The sequence below is a fragment of the Cydia amplana genome, chromosome 6 (assembly GCF_948474715.1).
Source record: "Cydia amplana chromosome 6, ilCydAmpl1.1, whole genome shotgun sequence".
Taxonomy (NCBI): domain Eukaryota; kingdom Metazoa; phylum Arthropoda; class Insecta; order Lepidoptera; family Tortricidae; genus Cydia; species Cydia amplana.
In genome coordinates, this window is record NC_086074.1 from 8,559,734 (window position 1) to 8,575,703 (window position 15,970).

The window sequence follows — 15,970 nt, forward strand, 5'->3', positions numbered from 1 at the left end:
GGGTAACAGATTAATCATGAAAGGTACTAAATCCTGGCGTAATAAAAATAGTTGTAGCGTAGCGTTTTTTCTTAAAAACGATATCGATACGGTGAAAAATTAAAGCGCCTGAATTTTTTTAATAGCAATGCAAAGTGTAAAATGAGTATAACTCGGAAACCACAAATAAAATGGCTCAATTTATAATTGAATATGAAAGTACTAAAAAGGTACTAAAATTTGGCTTTTATAGAATTTATCAATAATCGCGGGATCATAGCGTAATAAAATACACCCGCCATTCTGACTGTCAGGTTGGCGGGTGTAACGTTTTTTGCTGATAACTTTAAATACCGTGAGGTACTAATTTTTTTATATGAGGTACCAAATAGTACAAATTAGGTACTAAAATATGGTATGCTTTTTGTTTAATTTTATTTACATACACCCGCCATTCTGACTCTCACGATTTCTAGCACCCTCTCGTTTTCATGTCCTTCCAGTGTATGCTAAGATATTCTAGATGCAACGCGTGTGGGAGGCGTTAAGACGCCGTTTGTATTTTGCATACGATGTTCAGTTTGCATTACGAGCTCCGAATTCAACATCAACTCGGAAGGTAAATAAAAGCCTCGCGAATATTTTTAACTTTTTTAATAGGGATAACTTATATAATATGCAAGGGATAGTCCCAAGGTTTCTTCTTCTCTAGTGATAAAAGGACAAACCCATTCATAAATGGAGAATCACATTTTATCACCCGCTCAATAAATACAGTCAACAGTAAGCATAATTCTTAAACAATTTAATCCGTAAATGATATTTAGTCATTTTACAACTCTGAATATTAACTGACAAAGTTCAAAACTAAAAAGTACAGTCTATCAAAAGTCCTCGGGCGACACTCGCACGCACTCGCGGTGGTGGCACGGTCACTGCGCCGCCGGGTGGCGACGGCGGCGGCGGCGCGGCTAGGAGGAGGAGCCGGCCGCGAACATGTTGGCGGCGCTGAAGGAGGCCGGCGCGGCCGCCAGCGCGGCGCCCGCGCCCGCGCCCGCGCCGCCGCCCGCCGCGCCGGCGCCGCGCGGCTTGGGCACGGGCGGCTGCAGGTACTCGTGCCGCGCCAGCCCGAACACGTCGATGCGCTCCTCCTTGCGGTACGCCAGGCACGCGCGGATAAAACTCTGCCGAACGAGAACACACGGTCAACCTCTCATTACTTCTGAAACGCGTTCTCCTGGTTGCATCTTAACCTTTTGGACGCCAATGACCGATATATCCGCACCGTAGGTTCAACGCCAAAGACCTATTAAGTGGTCACAGACCACAGAGCAACATAGACCTACGTGCATATGCATAAAGTCCAATTTCAGTTTGACACTTCGGTGACGTGGCGTCAGCGTAACAGCTTTTATGTTAGACACGGCGTCGAAAAGGTTAAAGGAATCTCGGGTCCGCGTTGGCAAAATAAACCCGAGAACTGGCACGAGCGCAAGTTTTTAAAACAGCGATTACCATCTGACCTACCAACCCAGGGGGAACTAGACCAGGGATTTGTTGGGAATGTTCAGTGTTTTCCTTCACAGAATTTGGTTAATATCAAATCCAAAGTAAGAATTTAATAAATTTAACAAGGGGAGTTCACGCATATTAGAATTTCTTCACAGATGGTATGCAAGTTATGTTTTCCATCGCCTATAAGACGAGGACAAAACGTTTAATATTTATCAAATGGAACTATTATAACAGGTCACGAGGTTGAAGCTATGATTAGTTGTGCTCGTAGTTAGTGTACTATAATGTTCCAAGTCATATGAGAGAAGCTAACTTTAATACCAATGTTCAAAAAAATTTAAAACCAAAATTTGCACCAAGTGGTAAACATAAGCTACAGACTACCTACAGAGACAATCTGGTCAAATTATAGCTTTTAAAACACGCTATTGTTTTTTGACCCCATCAATATTTGTAGTACCGTGTAGATTATATATCCCGCTCCCACCATACAATGTACAAATGAATAAGGATGCTCACCTTAGCCTCGTTGCTGACAGTGGGTTTGTTGGCGAACTGCACCTCGGTGGCCTTGAGGATGGTGTTCTCCTCCAGGATGGTGGCCTGGCTCTGGTTGTGGCCGAACGGCTTCTTGCCGTACAGGCACTGGTAGAAGATCACGCCCACGCTCCACACGTCCACTTTGCTGCTGATCTTTGGTGGGTTTTTGCCGACGACGAAGCACTCGGGTGGTAAATACCTAAGAGTAAAAAGAAATAAACTCACATCAGTGAAATCGATTACTCTTGATTTCTTTATTATCCTCCTTTTGACTTTGACTGTGTAAGAATCCGAACCTGTCTGTGCATACTGTGCATGATATGCTAAGTATCATTGGCGAATTATTATTCATCTTTCTGGATTTTTTAGAGAACGATTTACGCTGCTCTTATTCAGCACAACCAAAGTTTGAACCCACGAATTTGACCACTACACACATATTTAAGGTGCAATTTGACAATATTGTGATTAAGATAAGTGATTGTAATTTTTTTTAAACTTTGTAGAAAATATATCTTACAAAAAATCCTTCAGCGGAACAGTTTTCAGAATACGATATTTTTTGAGAAATGGTTCCCAAAATTGTAAGCGTACCACAGAGTGCTCACTCCATACATCAGTTTTAGTACCAAAAAGACTATTAGCACCTAGCATCGAGTAGCGGAACAATCAGTACTGCTACTTGACAATAGATGTAGCACCGACCGGAAAGTCTTATGCTGTTGAGATAAGACTTTCCGGTCGGTGCTACATCTATTGTCAAGTAGCAGTACTGATAGTTCCGCTACTCGATGCTAGATGTAGACACTGAAATTAATAGTCTGAGCTGATGTATGGAGTGAGCACTCTTGTCTTACTATATTTCTCTATGATACTGACCAGTAAGTGCCGGCGCCCTGGCTCGTGAGGTCCATCCCGTGGTCGGGGTTGTAGTTCTCCTCGTCCATGACCTTGGAGAGGCCGAAGTCCGTGATCTTGATCTCGCCGCACACGTTGCCCTCTGTGAGCAGGATGTTGCCCGGCTTCAGGTCGTAGTGGATCACGGGCGGCTTGATCTCGTTCAGATACTTCAGCGCCGAAACCACCTGCATCACGATCGAGCGCGCCTCTCGCTCCGGGATCGTCTTGTGCTGGACCAAGGATTTTTAATTAGAAAGTTGTTTACTGTTTTAATCAATATTGCGGTCTTATCATACATATTTAAACAAAGTAGCTTCCCGGTGTCTGTCTGTCCCTATGTATGCTTAGATCTTTAAAACTACGTAACGGATTTTGATATTTTTGATGCGGTTAAATAGATAGAGTGATTGAAGAGGAAGGTTTATGTATAGTTTGATAACCCGTGCGAAGCCGGGGCGGGTCGCTAGTTGTGAATTAAGTCGTATCGTTATTAAAAACCGCAATTATAAAAGACTCATAGCCTATGTGGACATTTAGGAATACACATCTAACTGACTATGTTGTGGTATTATTTGTTAGTGCACGCGGCTATGACCTTTCTTTTGCTTTCTGTTGGTCCTATTATTGCAAGTCATCTCATCTCCACTTTTTACGACGATGCGTACAACGAAAAAAAAATACCACTACAAAGAAGCAACAGGTTCCATTACACCGGAGGTTATCTATCCACTGACAGGCAATCACGGTATGTAGAAACATTATGTCTCCTTTTCTAAGAAATCAAGTTGTTTTTTATGCGATCGCACATTACGCACATGTTGCCTCACTTATAACTAAAACCGGTGACAAAAGCCGCCTTTTACCTGTTTGAGATAGAAGTCGAGATCATGTCCGTTGCAGTACTCGAGCACGGTGCAGAAGGAGTTGCCGTCGATCTCGAACACGTCGTACAACTTCACGATCCGCGGGTGGTCCAGCGCCTTGTGGATGTTGTACTCCCGCAGCGCGTGTCTGCAACAATGCACGTATATTATGATTCAAGTTTCTATGGGAAACTGCTAAGAAACACGTCAAAACAGGCAATAACAATAAGGGCTCATTTAGACGGTGCGAGAACTCGCATGCGATTGCGTCATTTGATCGGTCGGCTGAATTGATGTAACCTCAAAGGTCCGCAATGTAACTAAAATCGTATACAAGTTCGCGCGCCGTCTAAAACAGCCCTAAATCTCCGCGTAATTATAATAAAATAATATCTATTCCAATTTGTTCTTTATTAGGGTCGCTTTCAGGTACAGCGAGCAGCAGAAGTGAATACCAATTTTATGAATAAATTCCAATCATAAAGCAAGTATTCACTTTTACAGCTGTGTGTCCAAGGGATTTTAGGATGGAAGGCAGTTACGCTAATAATCGCTACGCAGTTACGCAGCTTTAAAAAAATCTAATAGCTCTTCAATTATGGCAAGGACTAAAAACTATATCGTTCTCTTCAGAAAAGCAAGATTTTTTTTTCAGACAAAACAATACACACAAGCGCATAATATACGTACATAGTCAATCTTACTTTAGTTAAGTGTCTTGAGAGAACGGAGGTCTTCTTATAAAACACCGATGAGGAGGTATTTACTTTATTTGATTTTACAATTACGAGTTTAATTCAATATAGTTTAGAAGCGCGAGGGTGTACCGGTACACCGAGCGATTCGGAGCTCACGTGTAGCCTGGTCGCTGGATGCGAACTAGATGAGGACTCGATGAGAACTCGATGAGAACTGTCTTCCGCTGGTCGGGATGGCCGCTTATATTCATCCCGAAACCGTGGGGATGCGTTGTCTGGAGTCACGTAGGCCATGAGAAGTTTCTGGAGCGTTTATGCTGTCGCTGCCATTAAGATAATGAAGAGTCGATCCCGTGGGAGCGGCATTAATTGACAACCGCCATAAAATAGGTGATGCATTACATACGCCTGTACTTGTATCAAAGGGTGCGTTTGTTTATCCCATTAGGTGCGTCTGCATTCCTTCTATCGACGCTGAAGATAATCTTTAATGTCTTGCCGTCGGTGTGTTGCTGGAGGTCGGGGATACGTGGGAAGCGTTCCTTAACTCCTCCCCCCTTAAGAGAGAACTAAGGGTGTAACTTGTTACGCCCGTGTTCTCGATGCTGCTGCGGCGTTGGGTGCACTTGAGGTATATGGCGCACCCGATGAGGCACATAAATATGCTTATGCTCCACACGCTGGGTATCCAAATATGTTGATGTATGTTTGATTTGATTGTTGATTCTAATGGCTTCAGGTGTATTTGTAAATCTTCATCCGTATATTGGATCTTATCTGTTTTTTGTTCTAAGTGCATCTGTATCTGCTGGACTTCTTCTTTGAATAGATTGTTGGTTTTCGAGATCACTTTAGTATATAGGTTCGCCATCTGTAGTTCACAGCCGGGATTAAGGTGTAGTTTATATGGCCCTTGGATGACTTCGTAAAACGTTTCATTGCAATTGATGGTTACTCGTTGTGGTCCTCTTGAGTATAACAGGAAATTGCCGTCGTTTATTGTTGTGATAGCTTCCTCTTCTTCTAGTTTCGTCGTAAGGCACGTGTGGTTGTTTTTGAGAAGCAGAGCTTGATGGATGCAGTCAGGTGTTTTATTGGAGTCCTTCCACCAAACGTGTTTGCAGACCATCATGGTTTTCTTAGCTTTGCATTGTTCAGCACTTGGGTAGGCGTACCATGAGTTTTTAATGAGGATTGAAGGTTTTTGGATTTCGAGGATTAGACCATCATGAGTCGGGAAAGGGATGAGGTTGTATGCATTACCACTTTTAGCTTTAATTTCCGCTATTTTTGCAACAAAGTGTATGACATTACTAACAGTGTAAACCATAATACGATCGACTTCTACATTGTTTGCCTCCTCAAAAATGTCTTTACAAGGTATTCCTGGCTTAGCTAATGTTATGCCTAACTCTAAGATATTAATTATATCTTCCATTAATATAAAAGTAGTTAAAATATCAATATTTGCCTTATTAGTAAAACTTACTTCGTACATAGTGTTTAAACGTTTTGTAATGCTTTTAAGCCTTAAGTCAACTTTGTTAATAGTTTCGTTTAAGTTGTTAAGTAATGTTTCTTGGTTATTTGTAAGGGTTTGAATATTGTTATTAATTTCTTTTAAATCATTCGCATCAGGGTTTCCAGCTATAAATTTAACAATTGTTCCAAGACCATCAATAAGGCCGCGTTTGGATCGACCAACGTTTTGGTTCATTAATCCTTTTAATCTTCCTAATAAATGGGTATAAAGACTGTTAATGTGGTAATTATCAGTTTGAACTCTATTAGACATTAATTTGTTAAGGATGTTAAGGATTTCGGTTAGATTACATCTTTTGGTTAGATATCTGTAGCCTTCTATTTCTGCAATTGGTCCTATTTTTTCGAGGTATATGCCATTGGGATTTTCTAACTTCTTGATTTGGTAGGGTTGACTACCCTGGACTTGGAGGAACAGGGTAGCCGCCAGTGCGATGAGTACTGTGGTCTTCATAAGGCAGTGGTCGAATCTCTTCAGGTTGAAACCTTCCAGTTCGCGCCGACGATGTGTAGCCGCTGCTCGCTGGGAGACTCGCCCGTCGCTGTCACCAGTTAAGTGTCTTGAGAGAACGGAGGTCTTCTTATAAAACACCGATGAGGAGGTATTTACTTTATTTGATTTTACAATTACGAGTTTAATTCAATATAGTTTAGAAGCGCGAGGGTGTACCGGTACACCGAGCGATTCGGAGCTCACGTGTAGCCTGGTCGCTGGATGCGAACTAGATGAGGACTCGATGAGAACTCGATGAGAACTGTCTTCCGCTGGTCGGGATGGCCGCTTATATTCATCCCGAAACCGTGGGGATGCGTTGTCTGGAGTCACGTAGGCCATGAGAAGTTTCTGGAGCGTTTATGCTGTCGCTGCCATTAAGATAATGAAGAGTCGATCCCGTGGGAGCGGCATTAATTGACAACCGCCATAAAATAGGTGATGCATTACATACGCCTGTACTTGTATCAAAGGGTGCGTTTGTTTATCCCATTAGGTGCGTCTGCATTCCTTCTATCGACGCTGAAGATAATCTTTAATGTCTTGCCGTCGGTGTGTTGCTGGAGGTCGGGGATACGTGGGAAGCGTTCCTTAACTCTTTAAAAAAAAACCTTGTAACAAACTTCAAAAACTTAAAAGCATGCAGTGCATTCTTCAAACTTAGTTTAAAAAAATAACGTCACCATAAACCTGAACTACACATATTGCGAGGTCTGCTCAGTAATGACACCGATAAGACATATGGCGTGTCGTTCATACGGACTCACTTAATATAGTTGGCTTTCTTGTCCTCCTTCCAGTCCTTGTTGAGCTGGTGCACCTTGCAGGCCGTGTAGCGCTGCTCGCGCAGGTCGAACGCCTTGTGCACCTCGCTGAACCCGCCCTTGCCCAGCAACATTAGCAGCAGGTACCTGGGAACAGGAATAACTCATTGTACATATATTACATAAATAATAATAATAATGTGAGCCTATACAGTGTGTAAATCCAATACGGGCGAATATTTAAACGGTGGTTAGCATAGGACCTAAAAAGTATATTGAGATAGATTTTACTTAGAAATGCATTGAAAATTATAACCATACAAAATAATTCGGCCCGCAATGTAATACACCACACACGTTACGGGACACGAGCTTTTTAAAGTAACTGTCAACGCTTGTTGGCAGTTACTATGAAAAGCTCGTATATCGTAATGTCATTATCATCTTGTTTCTTAATGTTTACAGTACATTGCTGCTCGGTACATGTGGAAAAAATTAATCACGGGGTCATAATTAAGTGTAACTTAAAAAAACATCTTAATTAATGATAAGACGGGTAAATTCTATATCTGGTTTAATTTATTGCCCGTATTTGACTTACACACTGTATAACGTCCCACTGCTGGGCACAGGCCTCCTCTCATGCGCGAGAGGGCTTGGGCTATAGTCCCCACGCTAGCCCAATGCGGATTGGGGACTTCACATACACCTTTGAATTTCTTCGCAGATGTATGCAGGTTTCCTCACGATGTTTTCCTTCACCGAAAAGCTAGCGGTAAATATCAAATGATATTTCGTACATAAGTTCCGAAAAACTCATTGGTACGAGCCAGGATTTGACATATATTACATACTCATTTTAAATGGATGATTGTACAGTCGCCATCAGATATATCGGAGCGGCCTGGGTGCTCAAAAATATTTGAACACGGACGCTAACGCTTTGACAATAGCCGCTCGGATATATCTGATGGCAACTATACGAGACTAAGTACCGAAATAAGTAGACTACATAAATACATAATTACTATTTAGGAAGGGGTAAAAGTGAATTGCAATTGCATTGAGAATTAAGTTCCTAACTTCAACTGTTCCACCAATGGAGGCAACGTGATCCAAATTAAAAGTAGGTTCATACTATTGAAATCTACGACTATTATGATCTCTTATCATTATCAAATATCAATTGCCTACACAAGTAACAAGCAAATAATAAAGCGCTTTTACACTAAAACTTCTGGCTTCGATCCTAATTATTAAATCGTAGTCATCTACATTACGTGGGATATATTTAGGATATCTTTCAATAAATCAAAAATAATGTCATTCCTTATGAAGTTATGATATGTAACAAGCATTAGAACGACGTCGACCAGAAAAGGGGGACATAAGAGAAAGGGCAGCCTCGTGTTTGCAAATACGTCAGCCAAACCCCAGCCAGCTTCCAAATACACTCATGTCCTTGCAACTTTCGCCTTTGTTTATTTATAGACGTGTAAACATGGACCACGAGTACGGCGTCGGCTATCGATTCGGGTTATACTTGTAATTTGCGAACTTTAGTTACATAAATACGACTAATGAAATGATAAACCCTTCCTTTTGGCTTTTCTTTGACGTAGTCTGTTTGAAATTATTAAAACGGATTATATCGAGTATATTGAATGTATACTACATCCCGACGTTTCGAACCCTTTACAGCGTTTGTGGACAAGTGAGGAAAAACTAAAATTTGCAAAACTACCCGATAGTCTGTTACAAGTTTAGTGAAATAAGGAGGTAACACCATCCCTACTAATATTATAGATGTGAAAGTAGCTGTCTGAACCAATTGAGATGAAATTTGGTATGGATGGAGATAGTTTGAATCTTGAATAAAGATGTAGGAAATTTTTGAAATCATCATTTTACACTGTCGAAGTTGGGGGCAGAAGTTATTAAATTTAAAATTGCATTAATAACTGCAGTACGTGAAATAAACATCAGTAAAATAGATGTTCCTAATGTTCAGTGCAACGCTCTCCTTATCAAAACACCGCATATCGGTGTTCAAGGATACTGTTATCTACGCGGTGAATATTAGATCCAGTTGCGGAACGTTTCGCGACTTTATTTCCATTAACGTACAGCACACGGCCGATTGTAAACAAGACGATTAATTAATAACTATGAAGCATCAACTTTACATGCTCAATTATCTACATTGCATTTGTTTCTTTAATTAATAATCTTCAAGGATCATGTCTAGCTCAAGTACTTTTATATAAGATATTTGTTACAGTGTTTATATAGCTAAAATGAAAAGTAGATACCTAATGTTGGCATGCTTTATGACTTTATTTTAGATTTGTTTTGGTATTCAGAAATATTTACTGGGGCAGCCCGCATAGCACGTAAGAGCAGCGAAGTCACGTTTTATCAAATGCCAATATTGTAAGTTAGGCAGTTACATTATTTAATCATGTTACTATAACGTGTCCATTTCCTAATTCCAAGACAAAAATGCTCAATAACAAATGTGGGCACAAAAAGTTCTAGCTTAATTTTCTCACATTTCTAAGACTGTGTGCAACTTAATTTACGAAGTATAATATAGTTAACGCGCCAGGGTTAAATACATACTGAGGTCTAGATAAGTTAACTCACATGTGTACACTGAGGTGTAGAGATGTAGAATTATCTATATTAAACCGACGTGGTGGGCAGTCTGCGTGGTCTCGGCGTCCACACACCACTTAATTTACGATCAAATTGGATCAGCGTTCCACTCGAACTTGATCATTTACTGGATAAATAGATACCTAGCTAAGCATAGATGATAACTGACACAAAGTTGTTGCAGTAAAATGTTCGCGTCCCCATGACGACTACAAATGGCATCGACGGAAACACCGGTGGGGTTTTAGTGGTTTGACTACTCCGCCTCTTCACTAGACCAGCCAGGAGGTGCGAGTCCCACATACCTTCCATAATGGGTCTGCGAGGACGATGAGAAACTGGATTCCCACGACGCCAAAAAAGAAAAGCGGCCAAGTGCGAGTCGGACTCGCCCATGAAGGGTTCCGTATTTAGGCGATTTATGACGTATAAAAAAAAACTACTTACTAGATCTCGCTCAAACCAATTTTCGGTGGAAGTTTACATGGTAATCTACATCATATATTTTTTTTAGTTTTATCATTCTCTTATTTTAGAAGTTACAGGGGGGGGGGGACACACATTTTACCACTTTGGAAGTGTCTCTCGCGCAAACTATTCAGTTTAGAAAAAAATGATATTAGAAACCTCAATATCATTTTTGAAGACCTATCCATAGATACCCCACACGTATGGGTTTGATGAAAAAAAAATTTTTGAGTTTCAGTTCGAAGTATGGGGAACCCCAAAAATTTATTGTTTTTTTTTTCTACTTTTGTGTGAAAATCTTAATGCGGTTCACAGAATACATCTACTTACCAAGTTTCAACAGTATAGTTCTTATAGTCTCGGAGAAAAGTGGCTGTGACATACGGACGGACAGACAGACGGACAGACAGACAGACATGACGAATCTATAAGGGTTCCGTTTTTTGCCATTTGGCTACGGAACTCTAAAAAGGTGTCGACTGACCGCTCGGAGAGCACGGGGTGCTGCGAGAAGCGGCTCTGGTCCTCGTTGTGTATCCGCTTGAGCTCGCGGATGTGCAGGTTGCGCTCGCGCTCCAGCTTCTCCATCTCCAGCTGCAGGTCCGCGTCCTCCTTCTTTAGCGCGCTTTGCCGCAGCTGCAAATAAACAGGTTACTTGTGAACGGCGAATTATGTTTTTGCAATTATTAGGATCATGCTCCGATGTCCCTTAAATATCAAAGTCTCGTTTGCGTTTGCTCGACGTAATTCTAGTAGTTATTCTTATTTTGACCTCTTCAAGGATAGTTAGCAATAGTCAACATTTGAAGTGTTCATGGATTTCACGCGATTTGCAAGCGAACAAAGGTACAGCTCAAACGGGCGCAGGAGAAGGTGGAAAATAGAATATTAATTTGAGTTTGTCAAAGGCATGGCATATTTAAAACGGTGTGCACTGTGTAGCGTCCAGGCCTCCTCATGAAATAGACTACGTCAGCCACCTAAGAGCTCACGAAAGACACTTTCACCGAGCAGGCGCAACACTGGGCAGGATAGGATGTGGATGAATGTAGGGTATGGCCACAAAATAGATACAGTACAGAAATCAATCTACATACAAAGTGCGCTCGAGCAACGCACACATAGACACTGCTCACGGACACGATATCTCGGACCGGTTGGGACCAGTGCGAGCAGTGTTGCCAGATCGTACCTTTTAGTACGGTTTTACGTACTATTTTTTGACCTTGCGTACCTTTTTTGTACGCAGCGTACATCGTACTAAAACCGTACCTTTTGATGTACAATTGTTTATCAACTTTTTTTTTCGTTATATTGGTTCAGGATGGTTTGTTTAGGGCAAAATATCTAATCTGACAACAATAGCCACCATAAAAAAAGTACCATGTACACGTTTCTTTAGTTGCAGTCGGCAGTTGTGTCTTTCTTACCTGTGCTTTGCTAATAGTAATAGTAATATCGTTTATTGCAAACCATGGTACAATAGAATAGATGTTACAATGGAAAAAGATGACATGGCACCCTGATAGGTTATTGGCAATTATCCATAAAACTACATTAAATAATTTATGTGTAATATTATTCATATTGCTTTGTGATTGCTTCTAATGCAGTTGCTCGAGGAATAATAAAAACGCTAAAAGAAGTTAAAAAAATGATAAAGAATTTGTTCTCGGGCTGTCAGGTACCGAAATCCTACTTTTATTATTAAAAAGGGAAGTTACATAATTATTGTTACTTATCTGCCAACTTGTTTATCTTACCAATCTTATTCAAATGCATTTCTCTTTAATTTATATACTTATGTACATTTGCATATCCAGTAGAAAGTTACTTATACTTGGTCAAGCAGATCTTGTCAGTAGAAAAAGGCGGCAAATTTGAAAAATGTAGGCGCGAATGGATATCGTCTCATAGAAAATTTGAATTGCGCGCCTTTTTTTACTGACAAGATTTGCTTGACCAGCTATAGTCATCTGAGTGTATTTCGTTTTATTTGGCATTATTATCCAGATTACAAAACTCAGGTAGTCAAAATTCAGCCAGCCATTTATAGCCGGTCAAACAACTTAGTCAGTATAAAATGGCGCGAAATTTAAGTTTTCTAGTGGATCATAACCCTTCGCACCATTTTTTTTAGATTTGCCGCTTTTTTCAACTAACGGAAATGGCTTGACAAATTTTATTTTTCATGTACCTATATCAATGCAAACAAAATTGGTTAACTATGACGTGTACACTACACTTAGTTGGTCAAACCAATTTGTCAGTCAGTAACAATCAGGAAAACTATACTCATCCACCCACCATACCCCCCACCCACATAGAAATATTGTTTCTGTAAGAAAATTTTACTAATAAAAAAACCGTACCTTTTTTATCAAAATCGTATCTTTTTTGACGTACGACTGTACATAAGCTGGAAGCGCTCTGGCAACACTGAGTGCGAGCGCGAGTGCCATCCGCTTGAGACACGCGTCTGTGAACTTTTTTGTGCAATAATGGAGAAACAAAAAAAAAGTTATTATAACTGTTCAGTGATCGGTTGTTTAAATTCAACATTAAACGGTGAATTGTCGTTTTTTAAGCTACCAGTGGTTTCAGAGAGGTAAGTAGGTATCTGCTTGTATTTCGATGGTTCGTTTTAACGTTAAACAGAACAGTTAGGTAGGTAGGTATGCACCCCGCCCCGGCCACTACTAGATACGAGTGCCACTACCACGATAGTTTTTTGTGCTTAAATCATAGTTGACAACCCTAGAGCGACCGCCGAGTGTAGGTATGAAAAGTGAAGTACATACATGTGATTGACTTCTGTACTGTATCTATTTTGTGGTATGGCGTAGTGTACCTTGAGTATCTCGTCGGCCTCGTAGTACTCCTGCCAGGTCATGCTGGGCAGCGGGTCGGGCTTGAGGAAGGTGGGCGCGTCGGTGCCGTTGTGCAGCGCGGGCGGCGCGGCGGCGGGCGCCACGCTGGCGGCGCGCTTGCCGCGGCCGCCGCCCTCGCTGTTGGAGGGCCGCTTCTTCAGCAGCAGCTTCTTCTGCCGGTCTATCTCCTCCTTCTCCGCCGTGATCTCCTCCTGCCGCCTGACACAGAAAAGGGTGTGAGACTACTATTATGGTAGTTCCGTACCCAAAGAGTAAATGGGACCATATTACTAAGACTCCACTGTCCGTCCGTCTGTCACCAGGCTGTATCTCACGAACCGTGATAGCTAGACAGTTGAAATTTTCACAGATGATGTATTTCTGTTGCTGCTATAACCATAGAGAAAAAAATACATAGAGTGCTCACTCCATACATCAGTTTTAGTACCAAAAAGACTATTAGCACCTAGCATCGAGTAGCGGAACTATCAGTACTGCTACTTGACAATAGATGTAGCACCGACCGGAAAGTCTTATGCTGTTGAGATAAGACTTTCCGGTCGGTGCTACATCTATTGTCAAGTAGCAGTACTGATAGTTCCGCTACTCGATGCTAGATGTAGACACTGAAATGAATAGTCTGAACTGATGTATGGAGTGAGCACTCTTGTCTTACTATATTTCTCTATGGCTATAACAACAAATACTAAATCCATAATAAAATAAAGATTTAAGTGAGGCTCCCATACAACAAACGTGATTTTTGACCGAAGTTAAGCAACGTCGGGCGGGGTCATTACTTGGATGGGTGACCGTTTTTTTGCATGTTTTGCTCTATTTTTTGTTGATGGTGCGGAACCCTCCGTGCGCGAGTCCGACTCGCACTTGGCCGGTTTTTGTTAATGGTATCACTCGATCAGGTTTGTTTTGAGTATTAAATGAATACAAGTCACAAATTATGGTCAAAGTCTGGCACCCGTACTTTACTGACGAAACGCTCCTAAGGTGCCCGAGCCATTCGGCCACCTGGGTCACAGCGGCATAGGTCGAACTTTTCCAAGTATATGCATTTCTTACTGATTTTTTCTTAGTACATGACATTCATTTCGGTGTCAGACTCTGCCTGTACGTCAGATTCCGTCCGAGTGAGGTAGCTTATTTGATTAGTGAATAAGTTGGTAACCTTACTCCAATACTCAAGAATTGATAACTAAACGATAGCAAATATTATTTAATTTTCACCTTCTTAAACTCAATGTATGACTCAAATATTAAAACACAAATTATGGTAAAGGAAAAATCTAATGATGTCAGTATGAGCAACAAACAGACAATGAACAATCACCTCGTTAGTTCCTGGAACGCATAACCATCAGTCCAATTCTCCTGAAAGGTGGCGCCGACGCGCTGCGTGACGAATTGGCCGAGCCTTAGCCGGTTCTGCATACACCGCTGCCGGGCCTCCTTCTTCTCTATAGTACTTTTCTCATTTAATAGTTTCTTCACAACATCTATACACTTATTAATGTGCGACTTATGTTGCTCTATTACCTGTAACAAAATTTAACCATACAAGTTCTTAATCTCAAACAGATATTTTGTTTAACCGAGATCTATCAACCCACAAAAATTATAATATGGTTAATTAAATAGCGGGCCTCAATAATCATCGACAATTTTTCATACAGAGAGACAAACTGTTTACGAGGAATCCCTGGCATAATAGCTATAAGAGCATACCGTACATATTTTGCTACAAAGTAAAACACAATTTTTTTCACCACACCAACGCAAGGAAAATACTAACTGTAAAATATCAAACAAGATCAAACCAAATCAATTCAAAATGAATGTTATTAAATATTTATCATTCAAAATCATAATTTAAAAGTCAATTCTACCAGCTAATGTAAGGAAACAACTCAAAATTTACATTTGATTACTTTGCCACACATGTGAATAAAATGCAGCTTTCTTATCAGTTTTTGAACAACGAGAGAGCCTTTGCCAGCTGGTGTGGTGAAAACAAATGAAATGCCTTAAATTACACTTACTTTGCTCTGTGCTTGAACCTGATGCTTCAGTTCTTCGTTACTCCTTGTTAATTCTTCTATTCTATTATTCCTTAGCTCTAAGTCAGACGACGCTTGAGTTTCTAACTCTTGTATCCTCTGGCATGTCAGTTCAGTTTGAACCTAAGACAAATAAGAATCACATTCAAGGATTTCAAGGATCTATGACTAACTAAGTAGGAAATAGATAATGGATAGTACACATAGTGGCGAGGCGTCTTAGGCGTCTAAACACTAATATTCTTCTTAAGCTTCAAATCCTAACACGTGGGTTACCGAAAGATACGTTTGACGCCGCGTCACTGACAGATAGGTATAGTAAAGTCATTTCAAGAAAAGTATAATGATTGTAATGCATTAGTATTAACCTGTTTAACAGATGTGTGAGGCCGCTGCTGAGAGGTGGAACGTAAAAAGTCCGCTCCCGAAGGCAGCAATGAAGAAGGTGACGGTGGGTACTGTCAGAGAGACACAACTTTTGATATAACAGTCAGGATCACTAGAGCCTGCTATTATAGTTAAGCTTATATTATAGGGGTTAAAGTATAATTTGCCCCATGTACGCGTACTTCATGAAGCAATGTTATTTTACAAGCCGAGTTCTCGTC

The 15,970-nt window shown here is 40.8% G+C and overlaps 1 protein-coding gene across 11 annotated transcripts in view; it reads right to left on the minus strand.

Annotated features, from left to right (window-relative positions):
* Positions 1–618: 618 nt before the first annotated feature.
* LOC134648749 (serine/threonine-protein kinase tousled-like 2) overlaps positions 619–15,970 on the minus strand; it is a 56,747-nt gene continuing 41,395 nt past the window's right edge. For 8 of the 11 annotated variants that reach the window (XM_063503262.1, XM_063503260.1, XM_063503257.1 and 5 more), the window contains 10 exons: positions 15,731–15,820; positions 15,345–15,485; positions 14,636–14,841; positions 13,272–13,509; positions 10,905–11,056; positions 7,298–7,441; positions 3,798–3,945; positions 2,914–3,164; positions 2,014–2,233; positions 619–1,163 (listed from right to left, as the gene is read on the minus strand). In XM_063503262.1, coding sequence (XP_063359332.1) covers positions 951–1,163; positions 2,014–2,233; positions 2,914–3,164; positions 3,798–3,945; positions 7,298–7,441; positions 10,905–11,056; positions 13,272–13,509; positions 14,636–14,841; positions 15,345–15,485; positions 15,731–15,820 — 1,803 coding nt within the window. In that variant the 3' untranslated portion in view covers positions 619–950. The remainder of the gene's footprint in view (positions 1,164–2,013; positions 2,234–2,913; positions 3,165–3,797; positions 3,946–7,297; positions 7,442–10,904; positions 11,057–13,271; positions 13,510–14,635; positions 14,842–15,344; positions 15,486–15,730; positions 15,821–15,970) is intronic. The other 3 variants (XM_063503259.1, XM_063503264.1, XM_063503263.1) reach the window with 3 other exon arrangements.